Below are 11,678 nucleotides of genomic sequence, written 5' to 3' on the forward strand. Positions count from 1 at the left end.
TATCTAAAACACATCCTAATACACTGATGACATGATGTGACCTATCACTGCCATTGCATTTCTATAGGAGTTGACTTCTATGCATTTGGTCAGTAATATATGATTTATGACCGTGTATTTGCCTTCTAGTTTCACTATAGGCCCAGCTGATAAGCAACTGTTTATGTAAGGTCCTAAATATCGTTACCATGAGGACTGGGGGTGGAAATTCACCTTGGTAACCTCAGTCAGTATGGTAAGTCATTATTGGACTGCACTCCTGTGGGGATATAGGAGCATGTGATTGCAGCTGAACACACAGAAAAGATAAACAACCAAATTTATTATTTTCCAAAAAACAAAACCACAACTTAGAAAACATACAGAAAAGGTACACCTTTAAATTACATAGGCTCTTATAAACAAAATAAAATCTATCTATATTTACAACAGCAGGGGTGACAACAGGTGACAGTTCTCTTCTGGGTTTCTGTCATAATTAGATAAACATGTTTCTCTATACAGTGCCATCCCCTTGGCTCTGGGTTGAAGTTGTCCTTAACATTATAGGCAAAGATGTAAAACTGACCATAGATCAGTGGCCACTTCATCCTGCTCACCAAATGCTTTACAACAGTGTAACAGCAACTAACCACAGGCCTGCCTCAGTTAACAATACGATTACACCACAAATCTGACCTCTTCTGTCCAGTACATTGTGATGAAGGCTGTATCCCAACAGTCAAATGGATTCCTATTCTGTTTTTCTCCTCCATCTACACTGATTTGAAAACCTTCATTTCACCTGTCCAGTTCTTTCAGGTCAGCGCAGATGGAGACAAAGCGACATTAAGACTATTGAGATGGAGCACTGTTGTGTCAAGGCAAACTGCAGTACATGGACAGAGCAACAGCTGTGCTCAAAGACAAACTGCAGTACATGGACAGAGCAACAGCTGTGGTCAAGACAAGAGGCCAGGGTGTCAGAATACACAGACAAAGGGTTCAGGCCAACCTTTGCGTTCAATACCCACACGCACACTCAAAGAAACACACATTTTACAGAACATTTGTATAACATTCTGTGACAAGTACATTGTAAACCCGCGTTCAAAATAAATTGATTGAAAGACATTATGCACACATCACATACAGCTTGTACACAACTAGAGAACAGAGAAGGATGAGATCAATCTAGAATAAGGGCTTGGAGGGAGATTCCTTAGACATTCCTCCTCATTACACTAGATGTCACTGCTGATCAACTACTATCGCAAGTGCAAAAACTGAAACACTGGGTGCACCCTGATAGTCTAAAGTGGCTTCCTTTACTCCACCTGCACCGATGTGAAAGAACTTGACAAGTGAAAAACTCTCGCACAAGGAATCCCACATAATGCCTTGTCCTGTTTTGTTGTCAGTGCATATGAAGGAGAGGATATAAGGAGACAAGTTTATACTTTAGACTACTTTGGTGCAGCCTGAGTCTGTTTGGAAAGGAGATGAGGGTTCAGTGAAAGTGCATTCTGACAGAGTGCATCTCATTACCTATGCTATTAATGGGGGTTATTCAACCTCTATCACCACAGACTAGGTCATCTGTAAATATTGGTAATAAAAAATGTTTTAAAAAATCTTACTTTCTAGCGATCGGGATATTTCATGGTGCTGTGCCCATCCCAAACAGCAGAGGGCAGCACTCTCCGTCAGAATCAAAATCAGATCAGATTACTGATACATGTCGTTAGGGAGAGATCAGATGTTTCATACCCTGGCCCTAATATTTTTAAGGATATGGTCTAGAAATAATAGATGTGTGTTTAGGGGAAACATCATTGGTGACAGTAGTCTAATCCAGTGTACCTCAACTCATTCCACATTGTGAATGTTCCTTTATTACGAGCAACATGGACAGACCAATCTATGATTCATGACCAATGATCTTTTAGATTCAGCTGTCAGACACCTTTAACGTCGTAACAAACAACTGTCTCCTACTAACCCTAACATGTCATGGGCTCTGCTGACATGGTCATATCAGATGGCTAAGATATAACCGTTGAACTCTGACACACTTGATGTGGACCAAGATCCCCTTCATCACACACACACACCTTTTCATTCAGTTGTCTACACACACACACTCCTTTCTCTCTGTCCCTCCCTCCCTTCCTCTCAGTCAGTCAATGAGAACTAGCTCTCCCTTACTCCTTTATCCCTATTAAACTCTCCCTCTCTCTCTCTCCCTTCCACTCAGTCAGTCAGTGAGGAGAACTAGCTCTCCCTTACTCCTTTATCCCTATTAAAAACTCTCTCCCACTCAATCAGTCAGTAAGGAGAACTAGCTCTCCCTTACTCCTTTATCCCTATTAAAAACTCTCCCTCTCTCTCTCCCTTCCACTCAGTCAGTCAGTGAGGAGAACTAGCTCTCCCTTACTCCTTTATCCCTATTAAAAACTCTCCCTCTCTCTCTCCCTCCCTTCCACTCAGTCAGTCAGTGAGGAGAACTAGCTCTCCCTTACTCCTTTATCCCTATTAAAAACTCTCCCTTCCTCTCTCCCTCCCACTCAGTCAGTGAGGAGAACTAGCTCTCCCTTACTCCTTTATCCCTATTAAAATCTCTCCCTCTCTCACTCCCTCCCACTCAGTCAGTCAGTGAGGAGAACTAGCTCTCCCTCACTCCTCTCTCCTCTGTCACTCTCCTCCCCCTCGCTGTACGGTGGTCTCTCCCTCTCTCTGTGGAGGGGAGTGGGTGTGATCTGCCCGTCAATTCTGCGAGGAGGCGGAGCCTCCAACCCTCGTGGCAGGTAGTGCTCCAATAGCGCGGGGTGGAATGGCACCGTCGGCATGGAGACCGTTCCACCGCCGCCTGGGTATTGGCCCTCGCCTGGGGCGTAGTGCAGCTTCTGCGGCTCTGATTGACTGGAAGACAGACAGAGACGGGACGTTGGTGCTGGAATGTACAACAATTCCCAAATCCTTGTCTAAATCTGAAAGGACTGGATAGGTGTTTGCCCTGAGGCATGGTTGTATGTAGGAGTCTACCACCATGTCTCAGGACATGTCCATACCCAGAGAAGAGGACTGGACTGAAGAGAACAAACCCCTCGAAGCTGCTGTTACTCAAGAGCAGTTTTACAGTCATAGTGAATAAAACTCTGCTCTATTGTTGTCTATGAGAGAAGACATAACCAGCTGTAGGCCTGCATTTATATTTAACCACAGTGGGTTTGTTTGTGTTCTTACAGAAAAAGCACGAGGGACTAGAGCAGAGTTTGTTTCGCTAAGAGCTCTCTGCATAATATCAACTCAGGTTCTCTTCACTATCAGAGCCAATCTCTAACAGATCATCATCTCCAGTGTGTGTTACCTGTGTGTGTATGCCCCTCTCTGCTCCTGTCTCCTGCTCTTCATCATGGCTTTGTACTCGCCCACCCTGAGTCTCCGCCCCTCGACGATGCAGGTGCGTTTGGGGCGGGGCTTGTATTTGTAGTCGGGGTAACGCTCCAGGTGCTGTCGGCTCAGCCTGGCCTGCTCCTCATAGTAGGGCTGCTTCTCCTGGTTAGACATAGACTTCCATCTAGTTCCTGGAGGGAAGGAGGGACACAGACAAAACAGAGAGAGAGACAATGTCAGACTAAAGAACAGAGGACTTTCTGTACAAGAATACATGGGCTTTTCCTAGTTAGGAAAGGGGGGGAGGGGCTGCATTGGAGACGGGGATGCATTGGAGTGGGTCGAGAGCTTCAAGTTCCTCTGTGTCCAAATCACTAAGGACTTAAAATGGTCCACACACGTGTGCACAGTTGTGACGAAAGCGAGACAGAACTTCTTCCCCCTCAGAGGTTGAAAAGGTTTGGCATTGGCCCTCAAATCCTCAAAAAGTTCTACAGCTGCATCACTGCTTGGTATGGCAACAGCACCGCCCTCTATCGCTTGGCACTACAGAGGGTGGTGCGGACAGCCCAGTACATCACTGGGGCCAAGCTCCCTGCCATCCATGACCTTTATATCAGGCGGTGTGAAAGGAATGCCCGGAAAATCATTAAAGACAGCAACCAACCAAGCCATAGACTGTTCTCTCTGCTTCTGCATGGCAAGCAGTACGGGTGCATTTGGTCTGATACCAACAGGTTCCGGAACAGATTCTATGCCCAAGCCATAAATAAGACTGTAGCCGTTAGCTATTTACCAGTGAGTTGACCCTTGTAAGTTAGTTTTTTTGCTCCATCTATGCACACTCACACACAATCATCATATACGCTGCTTTTTATCTGTTTATCATATATCCTGATGCCTAGTCACCTTACCCCTATACATATCTACCTCCATCACTCCAGTATCCCTGTCACCTAACATACAGTTGAAGTCGTAAATTTACATACACAGATTGGAGTCATTAAAACTCATTTTTCAACCACTCCACAAATTTCTTGTTACCAAACTATAGTTTTGGCAAGTCGGTTAGGACATCTACTTTGTGCATGACACAAGTCATTTTTCCAACAATTGTTTACAGACAGATTATTTCACATATAATTCACTGTATCACAATTCCAGTGGGTCAGAAGTTTACATACACCAAGTTGACTGTGCCTTCAAACAGTTGTGGCCAAAGGTTTTGTGAATGACAAATATTCATTTCCACAAAGTTTGCTGCTTCAGTGTCTTTAGATATTTTTTTGCATGGCAAAGAGGGACTTTGCAATTAATTGCAATTCATCTGATCACTCTTCATAACATTCTGGAGTGTATGCAAATTGCCATCATACAAACTGAGGCAGCAGACTTTGTGAAAATTAATATTTGTGTCATTCTCAAAACTTTTGGCCACGACTGTACAGCTTGGAAAATTCCAGAAAATTATGTAAATGGCTTCTGATAGTCTCATTTACATAATTTGAGTCAATTGGAGGTGTACCTGTGGATGTATTTCAAGGCCTACCTTCAACTCAGTGCCTCTTTGCTTGACATCATGGGAAAATCAAAAGAAATAAGCCAAGACCTCAGAAAATAAATTGTAGACCTCCACAAGTCTGGTTCATCCTTGGGAGCAATTTCCAAACGCCTGAAGGTACCATGTTCATCTGAACAAACAATAGTACGCAAGTATAAACACCATGGGACCACGCAGCCGTCATACCGCTCAGGAAGGAGACGTGTTCTGTCTCCTAGAGATTATCGTACTTTGGTGCGAAAAGTGCAAATCAATCCCAGAACAACAAAGGACCTTGTGAAGATGCTGGAGGAAACAGGTACAAAAGTATCTGTATCCACAGTAAAACAAGTCCTATATCGACATAACCCGAAAGGCCACACAGCAAGGAAGAAGCCACTGCTCCATAACCGCCATAAAAAAGCCAGACTACTGTTTGCAACTGCACATGGAGACAAAGATCATACTTCTTGGAGAAACGTCCTCTGGTCTGATGGAACAAAAATAGAACTGTTTGGCCATAATGACCATCGTTATGTTTGGAGGAAAAAGGGGGAGACTTGCAAGCCGAAGAACACCATCCCAACCGTGAAGCATGGGGGTGGCAGCATCATGTTGTGAGGGTGCTTTGCTGCAGGAGGGACTGGTGTACTTCACAAAATAGATGGTATCATGAGGAAGAAACATTTGGTGGATATATTAAGCGACATCAGTCAGGAAGTTAAAGCTTGGTCGCAAATGGGTCTTCCAAATGGACATTGACCTCAGGCACACTTCCAAAGTTGTGGCAAAAAGGCTTAAGGACAACAAAGTCAAGGTATTGGAGTGGCCATCACAAAGCCCTGACCTCAATCCCATAGAAAATATGTGGGCAGAACTGAAAAAGCGTGTGTGAGCAAGGAGGCCTACAAACCTGACTCGGTTTCACCAGCTCTGTCATGAGGAATGGGCCAAAATTCACCCAACTTATTGTGGGAAGCTTGTGAAAGGCTACCTGAAACATTTGACCCAAGTTAAACAATTTAAAGGCAATGATACCAAATACGAATTGAGTGTATGTAAACTTCTGCCCCACTGAGAATGTGATGAAAGAAATAAAATCTGAAATAAATCACTCTACTATTATTCTGACATTTCACATTCTTAAAATAAAAGTGGTGATCCTAACTGACCTAAGACAGGGAATTTATGCTAGGATGAAATGTTAGGAATTGTGAAAAACTGAGTTTAAATGTATTTGGCTAAGGTGTATGTAAACTTCTGACTTCAACTGTATCTACCTCCATCACTCCAGTATCCCTGCACATTGTAAATATAATGTTGGATACTGACCCTGTATATAGCTTCTTACTTTCTCCTGTTCTTCTCATTTCTAATTTTATTTCTCGTATGTTTTTTGTTCTACCTTCTGTTATTTTTACTACTACATTGATATGTATTACAGTATTGTTGGGTTTAGAGCTGGCAAGAAAGACATTCCACTGCACTTGTGCTCGTGACATTAAGACTTGAAACCAGTTGGACACAGACTTCCAGAGAAAGGAGTTAGCTGAACTACGTTCGATGGGGAGGAGGGGACGAGGAGGGAGGGAGGGAGGAGAGGAGAGGAAGAGAAGAGGGAGAGGGAGAGGGAGAGGGAGAGGACGAGGAGAGGACGAGGAGAGGACGAGGAGAGGAGAGGAGAGGGATAGCATGAGTGTCTCCAGTGCTCCACAATGGAATGGAATGTGAGTGTTTGGTCAGAGGAAAGGGGTGCGTGGCTGTATTTGTGTGTGTGTGTGTGTGTGTGTGTGTGGGCGGGGGGGTTCCTGTCACCGGGGGAAGCAGGTGGCAGATCGTGCCCTCGCTTGTCCCCTCTGTGCCAGGACTACAGGAGGTGACACACCCGGAATAGATACACACACACACACAAACAATATTTATACAAAGACTATACACAAACACACAATCACAGTGCTCATTGACTGACAGCATGTGTGTGTTTTGCATGTCAATTCAATTTCATACGACTCTATTAATCCCAATTAGTGCATGCTTTATGTCCCGTGTGTGTGTGTGTGTGTGTCCATGCTCACCCAGTATCTTGCTGATGGAGGAGTTGTGCATGTCAGGGAAGGCCTGTAGTATACGTCGCCTCTCGTCTTTGGCCCAGACCATGAAGGCGTTCATGGGCCTCTTGATGTGGACGGAGGAGGGGGGACTGCGAACCTCTGCAAACAATCCCACACCAGGAGCAGACAGGGGGCCTGCAGGAGGGAGACAGTCAGTGGCCAACAACAAATCTACTTTCCTTCAAGTTCACTGGTAAAAGAACAGGAAAGGTGAAAACAAATACTGGACAAGAAATCCTCCATGTTGCTTTCCCCTGCTCTGTGTGTTCAGATCAGTGTAGATAAAGGAAAGGAGAACACATTTAAGCTCTAGACTTACTATGATGCTTGCCCTCTACCATCTAAACCACATGTTATTTTTGATCAGGCAGTTTTGGAGGGCCTACCCTCAGAGTCACTGCTGTGGTGGTCCTCGTTGGTTTGGCGGGTTTGTCTGTTCTCTCCCCGGTCTTGGTGTGGCAGCCTGTCGCTGCGACCAGACTCCTTATGCTCCTACACAGAGACAGAGAGAGTTATACACACACACACACACACACACACACCTGACAGACACAGGCCTACACCTGTACCCACATGGGAACACAAATTTGAATGTTGTGGCCATAAAAAATAAAAAGAGGTCTGAAGAGAGCATTTATCATTATCCGTCTCTCTCTCTGTGTGTGTGTGTGTGTGTGTGTGTGTGTGTGTGTTGGACAGCACTCTTTCTGGCTGAGCAGGGAGAGGTTTCTCATGTCAGCCGGTGTTTGAAAGCAGGGGTGGAAACGCAAAAGCAGGAAATAGAGGGATGAGGAGGAGAGAATTGTGTTTTCAACCTGAGGGCAGGAAAGAGAGGATGGCGGAGGGGTGAAAGACATAAGGACTCTCCTCTATGATGGCACCAAATGCTCCACATGACATTGTCACTGCTGAAGATGGGACTTGTCTTGGAGATTTTGGTGCCACTGTGGAGTCCATGAAAAGTCTACATTTCAAACACACATGGCCGAACACTGTATCTATGACTCTGGAGAGAAAAGGAGGAGGAGAGAGAGAAGGCGGAGAGGAGGGGAGCGGTGTGTTACAGTGGACAAAGGAGAAAGGTGAGTCATCACCAGTGTTTATAAGAACACTGTTATGAGTTTACAGCAGCTGTTGTTCCTGCTTGAGGACATGGCTGAGACTTTCTCAGTGTGTGTGTGTGTGTGTGTGTGTGTGTGTGTGTGTGTAGCTGAGACATTCTCCAGTCTATAACAGCCACTGTGAGACCACGGATCCCTGTAACCCTAAACCTGGCCCTGAACCCACCCACGACCCTAAGCCTGCGTGTGTGACAGGAGAGAGTGACTTTAGACAATGGCTTACCATCCTGGCAGTGCAGTCTCTCTCTCGCTCCCTCTCTCTTCCGCCCGGCCCATGACTCCACAGCAGCTGCTGGGCATCGTGGATGGCCTGGGTCACCACATCCCCCTCTCCCAGGAAACCTGTGAGTGTGAGTGAGTGAGTGAGTGACAGAAAAAAAGAAAGAAAAAAAAAAATCAGGGAAAAATTGTCATTAAAAGCTCAAATAGGCAGGGCACCGACAACGGGTTGCAAATGTCAATATAAAAGTGAGTCAAAGTATCGGAGTACAACCTATTGCATCTGAGAGGAAACGGGGATGGTAGCGCACAAGCCCTGAAGTCAAAGGAGGAACAGGTTTTCTCACCACACACACACACAGTCAGGGTGTTGACATGTCTGAAGCTGAGGAATGGCATGAGCGGAGGTAGGCGTGTGTGTGCGTATACATAAAGGCAGTTAATTAGGTACACCCATCTAGTACCGGCCCGTAACCCCTCTTTGCCTCCAGAACAACCTGAATTATTCGGGGAGTGGATTCTACAAGGTGTGACTTTCAAATATTGCTCAATTGGTGTCAAAAGACCTAAGGGGTGCCAGGAAAACATTCCCCACACCAATACACCACCAGCCTGTACAGTTGACACCAGGCAGGATGGGACCATGGATGGACTCATGCTGCTTACTCCAAATCCTGACTCGGCCATCAGTATGATGCAACAGGAACGCAACAGGAACCAGGATTCGTTGGACCAGGCAATGTTTTTTCACTCCTCAATTGTCCAGTGTTGGTGATCGCGTCTGGAGCCGCTTCTTCTTGTTTCTAGCTGATATGAGTGGAACCCGGTGTGGTCGTCTGCTGCAATAGCCCATCCCCGAGAAGGACCGCCAAGTTGTGCATTCCGAGATGCCATTCTGCACACTACTGTTATACTGCACCGTTATTTGTCTGTTTGTGGCCCGCCTGTTAGCTTGCACGATTCTTGCCATTCTCTTTCAACCTCTCTCATCAACTAGCGGTTTTCGCCCACAGGACTGCCCATGACAGTGTGTTTTTTGTTTGTCACACCATTCTTGGTAAACCTTTTGGCGCGTGAAAAGCCCAGTAGGTTGACAGTTTAAGATACTGGAAATGGCGTGCCTTTCATCGACGATCATAACAGACTCAGTTGCTTAGGTCACTCGTTTTGCCCATTCTAATGTTCAATCAAACAGTAACCGGTTGCTTAGGTCACTCGTTTTGCCCATTCTAATGTTCAATCAAACAGTAACCGGATGCTTAGGTCACTCGTTTTGCCCATTCTAATGTTCAATCAAACAGTAACCGGTTGCTTAGGTCACTCGTTTTGCCCATTCTAATGTTCAATCAAACAGTAACCGGATGCTTAGGTCACTCGTTTTGCCCATTCTAATGTTCAATCAAACAGTAACCGGATGCTTAGGTCACTCGTTTTGCCCATTCTAATGTTCAATCAAACAGTAACCGGATGCTTAGGTCACTCGTTTTGCCCATTCTAATGTTCAATCAAACAGTAACCGGATGCTTAGGTCACTCGTTTTGTCCATTCTAATGTTCAATCAAACAGTAACCGGATGCTTAGGTCACTCGTTTTGCCCATTCTAATGTTCAATCAAACAGTAACCGGATGCTTAGGTCACTCGTTTTGCCCATTCTAATGTTCAATCAAACAGTAACCGGATGCTTAGGTCACTCGTTTTGCCCATTCTAATGTTCAATCAAACAGTAACCGGATGCTTAGGTCACTCGTTTTGCCCATTCTAATGTTCAATCAAACAGTAACCGGATGCTTAGGTCACTCGTTTTGCCCATTCTAATGTTCAATCAAACAGTAACCGGTTGCTTAGGTCACTCGTTTTGCCCATTCTAATGTTCAATCAAACAGTAACCGGATGCTTAGGTCACTCGTTTTGCCCATTCTAATGTTCAATCAAACAGTAACCGGATGCTTAGGTCACTCGTTTTGCCCATTCTAATGTTCAATCAAACAGTAACCGGATGCTTAGGTCACTCGTTTTGCCCATTCTAATGTTCAATCAAACAGTAACCGGTTGCTTAGGTCACTCGTTTTGCCCATTCTAATGTTCAATCAAACAGTAACCGGTTGCTTAGGTCACTCGTTTTGCCCATTCTAATGTTCAATCAAACAGTAACCGGATGCTTAGGTCACTCGTTTTGCCCATTCTAATGTTCAATCAAACAGTAACCGGTTGCTTAGGTCACTCGTTTTGCCCATTCTAATGTTCAATCAAACAGTAACCGGATGCTTAGGTCACTCGTTTTGCCCATTCTAATGTTCAATCAAACAGTAACCGGATGCTTAGGTCACTCGTTTTGCCCATTCTAATGTTCAATCAAACAGTAACCGGATGCTTAGGTCACTCGTTTTGCCCATTCTAATGTTCAATCAAACAGTAACCGGATGCTTAGGTCACTCGTTTTGCCCATTCTAATGTTCAATCAAAGAGTAACCGGATGCTTAGGTCACTCGTTTTGCCCATTCTAATGTTCAATCAAACAGTAACCGGTTGCTTAGGTCACTCGTTTTGCCCATTCTAATGTTCAATCAAACAGTAACCGGATGCTTAGGTCACTCGTTTTGCCCATTCTAATGTTCAATCAAAGAGTAACCGGATGCTTAGGTCACTCGTTTTGCCCATTCTAATGTTCAATCAAACAGTAACCGGATGCTTAGGTCACTCGTTTTGCCCATTCTAATGTTCAATCAAACAGTAACCGGATGCTTAGGTCACTCGTTTTGCCCATTCTAATGTTCAATCAAACAGTAACCGGTTGCTTAGGTCACTCGTTTTGCCCATTCTAATGTTCAATCAAACAGTAACCGGATGCTTAGGTCACTCGTTTTGCCCATTCTAATGTTCAATCAAACAGTAACCGGATGCTTAGGTCACTCGTTTTGCCCATTCTAATGTTCAATCAAACAGTAACCGGTTGCTTAGGTCACTCGTTTTGCCCATTCTAATGTTCAATCAAACAGTAACCGGATGCTTAGGTCACTCGTTTTGCCCATTCTAATGTTCAATCAAACAGTAACCGGATGCTTAGGTCACTCGTTTTGCCCATTCTAATGTTCAATCAAACAGTAACCGGATGCTTAGGTCACTCGTTTTGCCCATTCTAATGTTCAATCAAACAGTAACCGGATGCTTAGGTCACTCGTTTTGCCCATTCTAATGTTCAATCAAACAGTAACCGGTTGCTTAGGTCACTCGTTTTGCCCATTCTAATGTTCAATCAAACAGTAACCGGATGCTTAGGTCACTCGTTTTGCCCATTCTAATGTTCAATCAAA

General features: G+C 44.7%; 1 protein-coding gene across 6 annotated transcripts in view; it reads right to left on the reverse strand.

The window, feature by feature from the left end:
• Nucleotides 1-302: 302 nt before the first annotated feature.
• Nucleotides 303-11,678, reverse strand: part of LOC110494392 (transcription factor SOX-13) — a 50,508-nt gene continuing 39,132 nt past the window's right edge. For all 6 annotated transcript variants that reach the window (XM_036950446.2, XM_090204301.1, XM_090204302.1 and 3 more), the window contains exons 10-14: nucleotides 8,371-8,489; nucleotides 7,413-7,518; nucleotides 6,991-7,161; nucleotides 3,350-3,566; nucleotides 303-2,901 (exon numbers count right to left, since the gene is read on the reverse strand). In XM_036950446.2, coding sequence (XP_036806341.2) covers nucleotides 2,628-2,901; nucleotides 3,350-3,566; nucleotides 6,991-7,161; nucleotides 7,413-7,518; nucleotides 8,371-8,489 — 887 coding nt within the window. In that variant the 3' untranslated portion in view covers nucleotides 303-2,627. The remainder of the gene's footprint in view (nucleotides 2,902-3,349; nucleotides 3,567-6,990; nucleotides 7,162-7,412; nucleotides 7,519-8,370; nucleotides 8,490-11,678) is intronic.

The sequence above is a fragment of the Oncorhynchus mykiss genome, chromosome 17, assembly GCF_057628025.1.
Source record: "Oncorhynchus mykiss isolate SJ-2025 chromosome 17, ASM5762802v1, whole genome shotgun sequence".
Classification (NCBI taxonomy): Eukaryota; Metazoa; Chordata; class Actinopteri; order Salmoniformes; family Salmonidae; genus Oncorhynchus; species Oncorhynchus mykiss.